The following is a 15880-nucleotide window of genomic DNA, read 5'->3' on the forward strand; positions in this document are numbered from 1 at the left end:
ATGAGCTGATCCCAACGAGGCTAGTTACGGGTTGGCGAATGTGCATCGATTACCGTAAGCTGTACAATGCGACCAGGAAGGACCATTTTCCCCTGCCGTTCATCGACCAAATGTTGGAGAGATTAGCTGGGAAGAAGTTTTTCTGCTTTCTAGATGGGTACAGCGGGTATTTCCAAATTTACGTAGATCCTGAGGACCAGGACAAGACCACTTTCACTTGCCCGTTTGGAACCTATGCATACCGTCGCATGCCTTTCGGCCTATGCAACGCTCCAGGTACGTTTCAACGATGTATGATGAGCATATTTTCCGATTTGATTGAGGATTGCATAGAGATATTCATGGATGACTTCACGGTTTATGGAGACTCGTTCGGCTCTTGCCTTCACCATTTGGATATAGTTTTGGAAAGGTGTCAAGCAAAGAGTTTGGTTTTGAACTTTGAGAAGTGTCATTTTATGGTCACCGAAGGGATAGTTTTAGGACACGTGGTCTCAGAAAGAGGTATCCAAGTGGATCGAGCCAAGGTAGATGTTATATCCAAATTACCATTCCCTACTGATCAGAAGGGAATAAGGGGTTTTCTGGGGCACGCCGGATTTTATCAAAGATTTATCAAGGATTTCTCCAAGATCGCCCAGCCCCTTACCAGATTACTTCAGAATGACGTGGAGTTCATTTTTGATGAGCAATGCAAGGCCGCTTTCAACCTTCTCAAGGAAAAGCTGATATCCGCACCTATCATAAGGGCTCCTGACTGGAACCATCCTTTCGAAGTAATGTGCGACGCCAGCGATTTTGCGATAGGAGCCGTGCTGGGTCAGAAGATCGATGGGAAGCGGTACGTAATTTTTTATGCGTCCAAGACTCTGAATCAAGCCCAGTGGAATTATGATACCACTGAAAAAGAGATGCTGGCAGTGGTGTATTCTTTCGAGAAGTTCCGGCCATATTTGCTGGGATCCAAAGTCATAGTGTATACTGACCATGCAGCGATTAAGTATCTGATTGCCAAGAAGGAATCCAAACCACGCTTGATCCGATGGGTACTCTTGTTACAAGAATTTGATAGGGAGGTGGAAGATAAGAGAGGAGTCGAGAACAAGGTGGCAGACCATTTGAGCAGAATAATGCAAGATGGAAACGGTGAAGAAGTGCATGACAAGTTTCCGGAGGAACATTTGTGTGAGGTAATTTTTGCGCCTAGAAAAATTGATTGGGAAGAAGTGTTCGAACTTACTGGTCATAATGATACAGCAAAAGGGAAAGAGAAGGTAGGGCAAGAGCCATGGTATGCGGACCTGGCCAACTACCTAGTAACTGGAGAGCATCCAGAAGTACCGAGTGTTACTAAAGCCCAAAGAATGAAGATCAAGAGTGAAGCAAAATACTACTTTTGGGACGACCCCTATCTGTGGAGAGTAGGGTCCGATCAATTGATAAGGAGGTGCATTCCTGACTGGGAGCAGCGGGATGTTTTAACCCACTGCCATTCGTTAGCATGTGGAGGGCACTTCGGGTCCAAGAAGATGGCAAGGAAGATTCTGGATAGCGGCTTTTACTGGCCAACTCTCAACAAAGATGCGTACGAGTTCTGCAGGAGCTGTGAGCGTTGACAACTGACCGGTGGAATATCTGCCCGGGATGAAATGCCGCAGGTACCCATGATAGTTTGCGAACTATTCGACATATGGGGAATGGATTTCATGGGGCCTTTTCCTTCATCCTATGGGAATCTGTATATCCTAGTTGCTGTAGACTACGTCTCCAAATGGGTAGAAGCCATGGCCACAAGCACGTGTGAAGCCAAGGAGGTGGCCAAGTTCTTAAAGAGTCATATTTTCAGCCGATTCGGTGTGCCCAGGGCGATCATATCCGATCAAGGTACGCACTTCTGTAATCGCACAATTGAAGCCTTAATGAAGAAATACGGTGTGCACCATAGACTATCCAGCCCTTACCATCCGCAAGCAAATGGTCCAGCGGAGATTTCTAACCGCGAGATAAAGAAAATTTTGGAGAAGACTGTGAACACTTCTAGGAAGGATTGGAGTGTAAGGTTAGAGGATGCACTCTGGGCGTATCGAACAGCCTACAAAACCCCCATAGGCATGTCCCCTTACCGGATTGTTTTTGGGAAGATGTGCCACTTACCGGTTGGGATCGAGCATCGAGCATACTGTGAAGAGGAAAGGAAGCAGCAACTGCAGGAGCTTGAGGAACTTAGATTGGAGTCATTCGACTCAGCCATGTGGTACAAAGAGCGAACTAAATTGTGGCATGATCAGAATCTGAGAACTAAGGAGCTCCATGTTGGCCAGAAAGTACTACTCTTCCAGTCAAGATTGAAGCTTATGCCAGGGAAACTCAAGTCCAAATGGACAGGACCTTACATCATAACTGCACTCCGATCTAATGGGGGCAGTGGAAATTTCAGGGAGTTTTTCTAACTCTGAACCTTACATAGTAAATGGACATAGGTTGAAAATATTCAGGGATAATAACGAGGTGGGTGTAGTGGATGAAATTCCACTACAACCACTTACATCGGTTTCATACTGATCAGTAAGATAGGAATTTGGAATTCCACGTGGCTAGTTTCTTTTGAAAATAGTTTGCATATACTGGCCAAGTAGAATTCCAAATTGCCTAAGGAAGATGTAAATATTGTAAATACGTAGTTAATCTTTGCATGCAAGATAATTTCTAAAAATCCAAAAATATTTTCGGCCTTAATTTTAATTTGGAGTACACATTGACCAAGGGATTACTTATCTGGTGCTATTTCAGATTTTATTTAAGGGCCCATTTGATTTATTTTCCTTATTAGGTAAGTATAGGGGGGATTTTGGTGAGGACGAAAATTTGAATTAAAGTTGGTGCAGCTTTTGCAGGGTGGCAGCGGCTGGGAGTGGCGTGTGAGCAGAGAGAGGGGACACGCTGACCAATCAGAGGCCAGCAATCTCAACCGCCTCCCTTCTGAAGCGTCGCGACCGGCAACCCCTGATAACCGGTTACAACCACCTGCAACTGCTCTCTCTCACCCAAATTAAACTCACCGTCCCAACCCTTTTCCCTCACAAACCCTCATTTTCAAATTCGCTTTCAAGAAATTCTTGTCCATCTCTCTCACGGAAACATCATTCTCAACCCCAACTCTCTCCAAGATATCAAACCCTACTTTCCACCACTAAATCGCAGATTTCCGATCATGGGGAAGAAAGCGTTGGCCAAGAAAATCAAACCGCGCCGTCAAGAAACCCAGGAGGCACAACCACAGCAAAATCCACCACCACCAGCACCGACCACTCAGCCACCACCTATGATTTCCATGGATGCCATGATGGCATTTCTTCGTCAACAGGACCCTACTCGGAACTGGACGGCGGCATTGGCTGGTTTCGGTCAAATGGGGGGCGTAAGAACCGCACCCAGTGAAATTCCACCTGCACCGGTCAGTCACGCAGAAGTACAATCGGAGGAGGGATCTCCCTCGGCGACCGCGCAATCGGAGACCTCGGTACCAGATTCGGCGGAGCTCGACGCTGTCGCCGCCCATTACGACTCTGACCCTGAGGAGCGTAAGAAAAGGGCCAGCCAAGAAGAGACAACCCATGAGGAGAGTGGAAAAATGGAGAGGACGCCCGAGGAGGAGCCGGTGTCTCATGAAGTGGAAAGGGAGGACATAGATCTGAACGAATCAGCCCAGAAGCGGTCGTTGATGACAGATGAGGAGTTTGATTCCATCTTGAACCAAGTAGGCCAAGCAGCGGAAGCTACTGCCTCGGAGGCTGAGGGTCTAGACCTCGCTTCGAAGGCGGTAGGCATGAGCAAGGAAACAGGAACAGAGACAGCAGAACCAGAGGTAGAAGCATCCACCCTAGTGGCACCTCAGGTAGTAAAGCCGATTCCCATCAGACGAAAACTGGTAGTGAAGACAGACTCCAAGGCAGAGCCGGCCAAACCGCAGAGGATATCGCAACGTTGTTTGGGTAAGTGGGCAGCTAGTAAGGCGAAGCCGAACACAGAGGCAGATCCCGTGGACATCTCGAGTGAAGAAGAAAGGACCACTCCCACAAAACCTGGGGAGGAGCCTTTACCTGTTACCGACCTAGAGGATACTGCAATGGAAACCAGAGCGGTATCTCGAACACTGAGTGGCCAAGGTGAAGAGGCTGACGGGATGGCTGAGGGTCTGGACCTCGCATCCAGGTCAGTAGGCCACAAGGAGACCAGTCCTACTATCCAGGATCCACTTTCAACACAAGCTGAGAAGGAACCCGAAGAAGAGAAAGACATAGATGACGGAGAGGAAGTTAGATACCGTGAAGAGAGAAAACGAAAGGGGAAGGCCCCTATGAAGAAGAAGCCCAGCAATAAGAAGCCACGTACAGTAAACACTGGCATAGTCATTACTGGGTCAGTTCAGCGAGTCCAGGAACACCGGAGGGAGCGAAGTGATAGCGAATACGCTGCCAGCGAGAAATCAGCCTCCGACAGCGATATCTCTTTGGAGGATGAGGAGTACGCAGAACAACAGCTTCAGAATGATCATCGAGAGTTAGTCCACCCACCGGCAGAGAGACTGAGGTACCGGCGCTGGACAGTGGACCTTACTGATGATCTGGTGGAGGAGATTAAGCTTTTCGACTCGAAGGAGCTACAGAAAGCTTTCGATAGCAAGGATGAAGGAAGTAAGCAGGTGAAGAACGGAAAGGTACTTCACATTCCTTCTTTAGATGAGTTAGGTGCCCGCGAGCAGTTTCTATCTTATGTGCACGCGTTAGGATTCGAATGGTTGTTGGAGAATGGGGATCCGAGTGTCCCGGTTAGATTAGCGAAGGAGTTTTTCACGACCTTTAGGTTTAAGGTCACCACTGATCTAGATGAGGAATGTATCAGTTTTAGGCTGTTTGGTGGAGAGATACGGATGAGCTTGATTGAGTGGACCGTGCGTCTGGGAATGTGCAGTTTAGAGGAGGCCATAGGGCCTGAGTGGAGAAGTAGGGAGCGGGGAATTCCCCGCAGACATGTGGAATTTGAGCCCCAGGAAGCCTGGGAGGAACTTACTCACCCTGATGCAGGGCAATTCCAGTCCACTATTTCCCGCTCCGTTCATTTCAACAACCCAATTCTTCGTCTTGTACAGCTTTACCTGGATTTCAATTTATTGGGCAGTCGAACTCCGTTGTTAGGACATCGATGACGGAGTTATATCTTCTCTGGTGCGCCAAGCAGGGAAGGAAGTTGCATCTTGGTTTTTGGACCGCCTACCAATGCCATCTAATTGCCACCCACCTAGCGAGGAACCTCACTCTCTGCCATGTCTTGGGAGTGTTCGTCAGAAACAACATCATCATCACATAGGCCGAAGATTTATCCGACCAGATCATGGTGGATCCTCCTGGTCTTTTTGATACACCTTTGTTCGTCTGAACGAACACCGTTTACATGAGGCAGGGCGCACCCCAATTCTATGCAATGGGAGAAGAAGCTATACCTACCGGAAGGGTAGCAGCGGCCCAGGAAGTTTCAGAACAAGAGCAGCGTCGCGAAAGCATGGAGAAAGCGATGGAAGAAGTGAAAGAAGAGAATCAGCAGTTGAAAGCGGAGGTGGTGCGATTGGCATCGGTAATGGAATGAATGTTGAAGGAGTCTGCAGGACAGACGAGGCAGAGTCAGAAGCAAGAAGCTTTGGAGACGATTGTTACCAGGCTAGGAGAGGAAAACCAACGGTTGATAATAGAAATGGCCAGGATGGCGTCCGTGATAGACGAGATATTGATGGAGTTAACACAACGAGGCCAAGAGGAAGTTGTTGAACCGAGTGGCCATGGAGGCCGAGCTAATGAACCACGAGTATCAGAGGAGGTATTAACCGAGACGAAAGAAGCAGAGCAGAAACTAGAGGCGAGACAAGAGGACGGAGATGCCGAGGAGTCGGCCGAGAATGAGGAGGAGCAACCGCAAGAACCACCTGCACCACAACCTGCCCTGCGAAGGAGCAGGAGGAACAAGTGACCACCACCCCACCTGACCAGTTAGTTTTCTTTTTATTTTCAGTTTTTAGTTTTTCGTATTTTAATTGTGTTTTGTTTTTTTAGGAAGTATAATTTCTGTTTGTGCGCAAACCCCATTCATAACACTTAGCCTATTTTATAGTCTAAGTGTGAGAAGTTAAGGGTTTGTCTTTTTGGCGCATGTGTTTGTGTTTTCTGTTTTCTTTTTCGTAAGCATGTTAGCTCACACTTAGCCCATTGCATGGCCTAAGTGTGAGAAGTTTTAGTTTTAATATGTTGTTTTTGTCTGTTTGTCTATGTGTCCATCATACTGGTCATTACCTTTTCCACTTCACAGCCCTATCTGAGGGCAGACACTTGTGAAGTGGGAGGGGGGACGCAATGACCAGTATGATGAATGTGTATATGTGTGGTCTGTGTTTGTACTTGTGTTAGTGTCCTGTTAGGTATAGTTTTTTTATTTTGTGTATTGATTGGGCTTAAAACTCAACTGTCTTGAACTGACGGTGAGGGGAATTGAGGGAAATAAGACATGCTGGAAAACAGAAACCACCCCCCTGAAGGGGCTGGCAGCGGAAGCGTGCGGACAAAACGGATCACATGAATTTGATCTATTTAGCAGATTATTTAGACAAAATCTATTCGCGTAATTATCACATGTATCATGCTCATAACTTGAATTAAAACATGCTTTAGCACATAAAATTCCTAAAACATGCTTACTACGGAATTAGCCAATTTACCTCGTTGATTCAATCAAGAATCGATGATGGCTTGCTCCGTCTCCACGTGAAGATCTTCAATACAATACCTCGGATCTTCTGACTGGTGTCCCGGACTATACGCTGATATTTGTGTGGGCAAATCTCACCAACGTACTAGGACTCGAATAATGGAAGACAGAACTCAGCTCACGGAGGGAGCACAATTTTCGAAAATTCTCTCAAGGGGGGGGACGAAAATTTTTTGCAATTAATTGTTCTGTTTTCTGTCTCCTTTATTCTCCTATTTATATAAGTCACATATTGGGCCCAGTCAGGGATCTAAGGAAGAATCTGGAACAGGCCTCACCCAATTAGCTTTTTACTAATTAAATTGAACCAACAATTTAATATAAGTTTATATTGGAATATTACGAGCAGCCACTACAGAAGTAATATTGCACTGCCTTCCAAATCCGAAATTACAAGTATTCCGAGTTTCCTTTAATTGTATTTGATTTATTTCCCGCGCTTAAGATGGAAACATCCATTAATTAATTAATGTCTGCTATAGACTTAATTAATTAACATATTTCGAATTCCAAGAGTGGACTTAGCAAGAAACTCTTATTTATTATTCATAGAGTAATCAAACTCCAACTAGCTAGGTTCCGAATAATAAAACCTCGTTTCGAGCTTCTCTTGTGGATGTTATCAAACGAGACTCTCCTCGCGCACGTTTCAACATAATAGCAATCCTAGCACCTCTAGATAATGATCACCACTACCCAATATACCTGAATCGTTGGGTTACGAAAAACCCGCACCTTTGGTAAGTCAAAGTAGTGGATACTCAATATCGTATGCTCAATGCTAACGTACATTGATTAAGAAATTAATTATCAAGACCTCATCTTTCAGTAAATAGCATAAAGACTCGTCTTGCTGTTAGATCCATTCAGTGCTATACCACACCAACGTCATCTTATTTCAATAAGGTTTAGAAATAATCGGACTGACATTGCAACCTTTCGCGATAGGTAGTCTAGGCCTATCTAGGTTGTGAAATTCTTATTTTTCTTTGTTTAGAACTGACCGTGTTACCTTAAATTGGACGACGCCCACAACCGGTCTACTAAAACAAAGACTTAGACTTTGTTACGTTTGCTCATACATTTAAATATGCAGTAAACAACCATTAAATGTAAAACATAACAACATTATGACAAAAATAATCTGTTGCATTTATTGGAAAATAACCATTAGAGTTTTACAGTATCCAATCACTCGAAAGGTGATTTCTAGTATACAAAACCCTAACAATCTCCCACTTATATTCAAAACAGCTTTCGAGTATACAAAATGGTAGTGCACACGTCTTAAATATCTCCCACTTATACTGAAAGCGAGTTGAGGTCTTGAATGAGTCGAACTCCCATCCCTTCAACGTGGCACTCGAACGGTTTTACCGCCAAAGCCTTTGTAAAAGGATCTGCCAGGTTGTTCTCTGACGCAATCTTGACCACTTTTATGTCTCCTCTCTGCACTATATCTCTAATGATATGATACTTCCGCTCTATGTGTTTGCTCGCTTTATGAGCTCTAGGTTCTTTCGAGTTTGCCACAGCACCAGAATTGTCACAATAAATGGTGATGCTCTTGGGCAGATTCGAAACCACACCTAAATCCATAAGGAAGTTCTTGAGCCATACAGCCTCTTTTGCAGCCTCCGAAGCGGCCACATACTCGGCTTCCATGGTCGAGTCCGCGATGCATTTCTGCTTCACACTCTTCCAAATTACGGCTCCACCTCCTAAGGTGAACACATATCCTGAAGTAGATTTTCTCTAGTCCTGATCAGCTTGAAAGTCTGAGTCAGTATATCCCAAAGGACAGAGCTCGGCTGCATTGTAAACTAGAATATAGTCCTTAGTCCGTTTAAGGTACTTGAGTATGTTCTTTACGGCAGTCCAATGTCCTTGGCCCGGATTCGACTGATATCTTGCCACCATGCCAACAGCAAAGCAAATATCTGGTCTAGTACAAAGCATATCATACATGAGACTTCCAACTGCCGAAGCATATGGAATCTTTTCATTGCTTGTATCTCAGACGGCGTTTTAGGGCACATCTCTTGAGATAAATGGATGCCATGTCTAAAAGGTAAGAAACCTTTCTTGGCGTCCTGCATGCTAAAACGACTAAGTACTGTTTCGATGTAAGATTCTTGAGATAAGCACAACATCTTCTTCTCTCGATTCCGAAGAACCTTGATCCCGAGGATGTGTCCCGCGTCTCCCGTATCCTTCATCTCGAACTGGTTTGATAACCATGTTCGAACTGATGACAGCATCTTTTTATTGTTTCCAATTAGAAGAATGTCATCTACATATAAAACTAAGAACACCACATTCCCCTTATCAACTTTCTTATACACGCAGCTTTCACTTGGGCACTTTTCGAATCCAAACTTGCAAACAGTTTAATCGAAACATTGGTTCCACGATCTGGATGCTTGCTTGAGGCCATAAATGGCCTTCTTAAGCTTCCATACCATGTGTTCTTTGCCCTTTATGGCATATCCTTCGGGTTGTTCCATGTAGATGGTCTCCTCAAGACTGCCGTTTAGAAATGTAGTCTTAACGTCCATCTGCCATACATCCCAATCCATATAAGCTGCAATAGACAACAGTATCCGGATCGATTTGAGCATGGCCACTGGGGAGAAGGTCTCATCATAATCGATGCCTTCCTTTTGGGTATACCCCTTGGCCACTAGTCTTGCTTTGAAGACTTTAACTCGCCCATCGGGTCCACGTTTACGTTTATATATCCACTTGCTCTCAATGGCAGTACAACCTTCGGGTAGGACGGACAAATCGTAGACGTCTTTGTCTATCATAGATTGTAGTTCCGAATCCATTGCTTTTACCCATTCGCAATGATCGATATCTGCCTGCGCCTCCGCAAAGTTCCAGGGATCTAATACATTGCTGTCAGAGGAGTGATCCATAGATTCTCCCAAACCAATGTATCTGTCGAGCTCATGTGAGACCCTCCCACTGCGGCGCGGCACTACAATATTTTGAGTAGAAGTTGAAGTTTCGGGAATTGTTTGTACACTTGGTACTTGTTCTTGGTTAATGGAACTTGTGACTGAAGTTAGCTCATCAAGAGCCACTTCACTGCTGGGTTTATGATTCATTACATAGTCTTCCTCTAAGAATGTCACGTGAGTGCTCACAATGACTTTCTTATCTCGGAGACTAAAGAATTCATAACCTTTCGTTCCTTTGGGGTATCCTATAAACAAACTTACCTCCGTCCTAGATCCTAGCTTAGTTGGATCATTTTCCAATACATGAGCCGGGCAACTCCAAACCCTGAGATGTGCTAGATTGGGCTTACGCCCAGTCCACAACTCATATGGAGTTTTAGGTACGGATTTTGATGGTAAATTGTCTAAAATGTGACTTGCGGAAAGCAAGGCATGTCCCCAAAATGAAATAGGCAGACGTGCATAACTCATCATCGATCGAACCATGTTTAATAAGGTCATGTTCCTTCTTTCAGCCACGCCGTTCTGCTGGGGCGTGCCCGGCGCAGTCAGTTGGGATTGGATTCTCACTTCCGATAAGTAGTCCAAAAATTCGGCACTGAGGTATTCACCTCCACGATCTGATCGTAGGCATTTGATATTCTTCCCATGATACTTCTCCACAAGAGTCTTAAAGTCTTTAAACTTGTCAAAAGACTCTGACTTGTGACGCATCAAGTAGACATATCTAATTTTCGAGAAGTCATTAATAAATGTGATGAAGTATCGAAAACCACCTCTTGCCTAAATTGACATTGGTCCACATACTTCGGAATGAACGAGCTCAAGCACTTCCTTGGACCTATTGCCCTTAGCCTTAAAAGGCCTCTTGGTCATCTTGCCTTCTAAGCATGACTCACACTTATGAAAAGGTTCCTCCTCTAGACCTTTGATAAGATCTTGTTGAACAAGAGAATGGATCCTCCTTTCATTGGCATGACCAAGTCTAAGGTGCCACAAGTACGTTTCGCTCATTGAATTTGAAGGTTCTTTTCGTTTCTTTGAAATTTTCGATGTTGTATTGAGTTCTGATTTGCGATTATTAAACTGTGTAGAAGTGATTGTGTACAGATTGTTTTCCATGATACCACGACAGATATAAGAACCATCTTTCTTAATAACGCAGTTGTCATTAAAAGAAATGGAATATCCATCATAAACCAATTTAGAAACTGAAATTAAATTTCTTCTAAAAGAAGGTATCAACAAAACATTCTTCAAAATCAAAAATCTATCACTACTAAAACGCAAATAAATGTCTCCCACTACAATGGCCGCCACTTTGGTAGCGTCGCCCAGCTGGACTTCGATCTCACGATCATGTAGCCGTCTTGTCACCTGCAATAAGTCAGGATCAAAACAAATATGATCAGTGGCTCATGTGTCAATAACCCAAGTGCAAATTGATGTCGAAGTCAAACAAGACTCGACAACTAGAGCCTGGTGCATACCTGTAGCCTTGCCCCGTTTAGGACAGTCTGGCTTCCAATGCCCCTTTTCTCCACACTTGAAACACTTCCCCGTGGGCTTCTTGTTAGCCCTCTTCTTCTTCTTTCCCTTAGCTATCTTGGTCGGTCCTGAGTTCGGTGCCTGCCTTTTTCCTTTGCTAGGCTTTAAGCCAGAGGAACGAGGTGCCGAAGTCATCATGGCCGCCTTAGCCTGGACCATAAGGTCCTCTGCCGACTGAAGTTCAGTCAACAACTCTGCCAAGGTGTAATTCCTTTTGTTCATCTCGAAGTTGAGCTTGAACTGTTGGAAGCTAGGTGGAAGACTTTGAAGGATGATTGTCACCTGGGACTCGGGATCGATCGTCCCTCCCAAGACCTCAATTTGGTTGAGGTGGCCCATCATCTCGAGGACATGGTCCCTCACAGACGAGCCTTCCTTCATTGTCTTCGACATGATACTCCGAAAGGCTTGAGACTTCGCCGTTCGATTCTGAGTACCAAAAAGATTTTTTAGATTCTGCATGATCTCGGCGGCTGTTTCCATGGCTGAATGCTGATGCTTGAGTACTGAAGACATAGAAGCCAACATGTAGCACTTAGCCATCTCATTCGCCTTATGCCACCGTCTGTGTGCATCTCTGACTCCTGCCGCAGCGGTAGCCGCCGGCACTGGAGGTCACGGGATGGTGAGCACAAAGATGTACTCATTTGCTGTGAGAACGATGTCCAAATTTTGTTTCCATTCTATGTAATTTTGGCCCTCGAGTTTATTTTCTTTGAGAATTGCGGAAAGAGGATTGAATGACATATTGACGATTTGATTTGCACTGCAAAACAGAGTATTTTACTATTGTCATAAACTTATGTAAGAAGTTTGATTAGATTAACCATAAAACTTTTCAAAATCTTACAACTGTAAAATTAAAATTTTATACCCTCCAGAGGAAGTTAATACGCATTAAAATCTTACAATTTTACTGGTCACAACACCGACGAATAGTCCAGAGACCACAGAGTGGCATGGCCGCCTAATGTTGCCTAAGCAAGACCACCGAATTTAGCATTACAGAGTCTCATTTCTGCAACACACTCCCATAACAATGCTTGTGTGCTCCTAACAAGATCAAGCTATCCCATAAATCCTGTGTGAACTTCTGAATCTCGCAGTTTCTTAGGATTATTGTCCCCACAGAGCAGGTGGCGATAATATTGGAAACTACATTCTAGTTCATACTATTTATATTTGAGAAGTCCGCCCTCATGAACTTGCTATTTTCTTAGGATTATTGTCCCCACAGAGCAGGTGGCGATAATATTAGAAAAAGGCTTCATAAATTGCAGACCAATTGATGGAGACCATATACAAACATTGAGTTCGTAATTATAGCTTAGATATTTTGGGTTATGGTTTTATTTTAATTATCCTTAGCCTTGAGGCAGTTTAAGGCTTAATTAAATTCTGTTGGTATTTAATCTACTGGATAATTAAATCTTTTATTAATTGGTATCTTCCTTTAGGAAATAATTATTCTAGAATATAATTCTTATTCATGTCTACTATAAGATTTTACTAAAATAAATGAATTATTTAATTCTTAATAAGACATGAAAAATTAAATTTAAATTAATTCCATGTTCAAGATTAGGAAGAGATATTTCATTATTTAATGTATTCATACATATCTATCCTTTTTAGGATCTTAGATATATATATATTAGGAAACTATTAAATTATTCTTATCCATATCATTTAGGAATCAAAATAATATTATTTATTTCCATAGATATAGAAAATAATAAAAATATTCCTTAAATCTAGATAAATATTAGGAAACTATTAAATTATTCTCATCTATATCATCTAGGAATAAAAACATATTATTTATTTCCATAGATATAGATAATAATAAAAATATTCCTAAAATCTAGACAAATCTTCCAAAAAGATTTTATTTCCATTAAATAATAATATTTTAATGATATCTTTTAATAAAATAATTAAATAATCATTAAAATAATGGTTCATCGTTATCTCATCGTACGAGGTTCGCACGAACGATGAACGACGAAGATCCGACGAGTTCGTCGTCGAACCACGACGCACGCTCGTCTCGGCCACCGGCGCGCAGGTGGCGCGCCAGCGTCTCGGCCCGTCGAGCCGTCGGGTGTCGCAGCTTCTCGGCCAGGCGCGCACACGGCGGCACGCGCCTCTCGGCCAGCTGCTCGACGCCTGTCTCGGCGTCTCGACTCGTCGGGTGCCGACGCTTCTCGGCCAGGCGTGCGCGCGGCGGCGCGCGCCTCTCGGCCAGCGTCTCGGCGCCCTGCTCGACGGGTGCCGACGCTTCTCGACCAGACGCGCGCGCGGTGGCGCGCGCCTCTCGGCCAGCGTTTCGGCGCCCTGCTCGACCCTCCGAGCTGTCGGGTGTCGCGAGCTCTCGGCCAGCGGCGCGCCCGCTCTCAGCCAGCTCGGGCCTTCCGCTTAGGGTTCGGCCCGGTGTCTCGCGGTGTCTCGGTGGCTCTCGGACGAGCCACCACTCCGCGCAAGTCACCACCGTGTCGACCTTGACCCGGGTTCCGTCTGGTGCGTGTGGTCTCGGCCGGCGGCGCGCACGAGTCCCCACTCGTTCGCGCGTCGCCCCGTGATCACGGCTCCCGGCTCCCACTGTCTTGACTTCCCTATCTCGATCGCACGTGGTGCGTTCGAGCAATTCAAGTTCTTTGATTCGATAGTTCTTGAGTTAATCATGCATAAAATTAAACAAAACCACCAAGAACATGCTTCGCAATCAAATAACACATGCATACATGAATTTAGCTAAATTTAAATCCAAATAAACAGAGCCAAAGACTGGCTCTGATACCAACTGAAGGGGCTGGCAGCGGAAGCATGCGGACAAAACGGATCACATGAATTTGATCTATTTAGCAGATTATTTAGACAAAATCTATTCGCGTAATTATCACATGTATCATGCTCATAACTTGAATTAAAACATGCTTTAGCACATAAAATTCCTAAAACATGCTTACTACGGAATTAGCCAATTTACCTCGTTGATTCAATCAAGAATCGATGATGGCTTGCTCCGTCTCCACGTGAAGATCTTCAATACAATACCTCGGATCTTCTGACTGGTGTCCCGGACTATACGCTGATATTTGTGTGGGCAAATCTCACCAACGTACTAGGACTCGAATAATGGAAGACAGAACTCAGCTCACGGAGGGAGCACAATTTTCGAAAATTCTCTCAAGGGGGGACGAAAATTTTTTGCAATTAATTGTTCTGTTTTCTGTCTCCTTTATTCTCCTATTTATATAAGTCACATATTGGGCCCAGTCAGGGATCTAAGGAAGAATCTGGAACAGGCCTCACCCAATTAGCTTTTTACTAATTAAATTGAACCCACAATTTAATATAAGCTTATATTGGAATATTACGAGCAGCCACTACAGAAGTAATATTGCACTGTCTTCCAAATCCGAAATTACAAGTATTCCGGGTTTCCTTTAATTGTATTTGATTTATTTCCCGCGCTTAAGATGGAAACATCCATTAATTAATTAATGTCTGCTATAGACTTAATTAATTAACATATTTCGAATTCCAAGAGTGGACTTAGCAAGAAACTCTTATTTATTATTCATAGAGTAATCAAACTCCAACTAGCTAGGTTCCGAATAATAAAACCTCGTTTCGAGCTCCTCTTGTGGATGTTATCAAACGAGACTCTCCTCGCGCACGTTTCAACATAATAGCAATCCTAGCACCTCTAGATAATGATCACCACTACCCAATATACCTGGATCGTTGGGTTACGAAAAACCCGCACCTTTGGTAAGTCAAAGTAGTGGATACTCAATATCGTATGCTCAATGCTAACGTACATTGATTAAGAAATTAATTATCAAGACCTCGTCTTTCAGTAGATAGCATAAAGACTCGTCTTGCTGTTAGATCCATTCAGTGCTATACCACACCAACGTCATCTTATTTCAATAAGGTTTAGAAATAATCGGACTGACATTGCAACCTTTCGCGATAGGTAGTCTAGGCCTATCTAGGTTGTGAAATTCTTATTTTTCTTTGTTTAGAACTGACCGTGTTACCTTAAATTGGACGACGCCCACAACCGGTCTACTAAAACAAAGACTTAGACTTTGTTACGTTTGCTCATACATTTAAATATGCAGTAAACAACCATTAATTGTAAAACATAACAACATTATGACAAAAATAATCTGTTGCATTTATTGGAAAATAACCATTAGAGTTTTACAGTATCCAATCACTCGAAAGGTGATTTCTAGTATACAAAACCCTAACACCCCCTTAGTACCTCCTAGCCAGGATAGATGATGTGAGTATGAGAGAAAAGCCCGCACTTAGAGCCAAACACGAAAGCCCTCTTAAAATGTGAGTTATAAGCTTTAAGTGGAACCACTTTCCACATGTTTAGAAAAGAAAAGAGCGGCTGCCACAAATTGCCTAGGGTGAAGTGACTGCGTGTAGCAACACTGAAGGCAGTAGGAACCCCCCCCCCAAAAAAACACCTTTAGAACCTCTTTTCTAACTCTTTATACCCAGATAAATACCCCTAGCCACTGGGACTG

General features: G+C 43.9%; 1 protein-coding gene across 1 annotated transcript; it reads left to right on the forward strand.

Annotated features, from left to right (window-relative positions):
* The first annotated feature begins 3409 nt into the window (after positions 1 to 3409).
* On the forward strand, positions 3410 to 5643 carry LOC121786698. Its single transcript, XM_042185325.1, has 2 exons — positions 3410 to 3895; positions 5461 to 5643. Exons 1-2 carry the CDS (start codon positions 3410 to 3412, stop codon positions 5641 to 5643), a joined length of 669 nt encoding a protein of 222 aa, XP_042041259.1.
* The last annotated feature ends 10237 nt before the right edge of the window (positions 5644 to 15880 follow it).

The sequence above is a fragment of the Salvia splendens genome, chromosome 22, assembly GCF_004379255.2.
Source record: "Salvia splendens isolate huo1 chromosome 22, SspV2, whole genome shotgun sequence".
Lineage (NCBI taxonomy): Eukaryota > Viridiplantae > Streptophyta > Magnoliopsida > Lamiales > Lamiaceae > Salvia > Salvia splendens.

Bases quoted from the DNA above. Each gene is read 5' to 3' on its own strand.
- LOC121786698 (XM_042185325.1), top strand. From the start codon at position 3,410: ATGGGGGGCGTAAGAACCGCACCCAGTGAAATTCCACCTGCACCGGTC. The intron at 3,896-5,460 runs GTAGTAAAGCCG...TACATGAGGCAG, and splicing joins CCACCCTAGTGGCACCTCAG to GGCGCACCCCAATTCTATGC.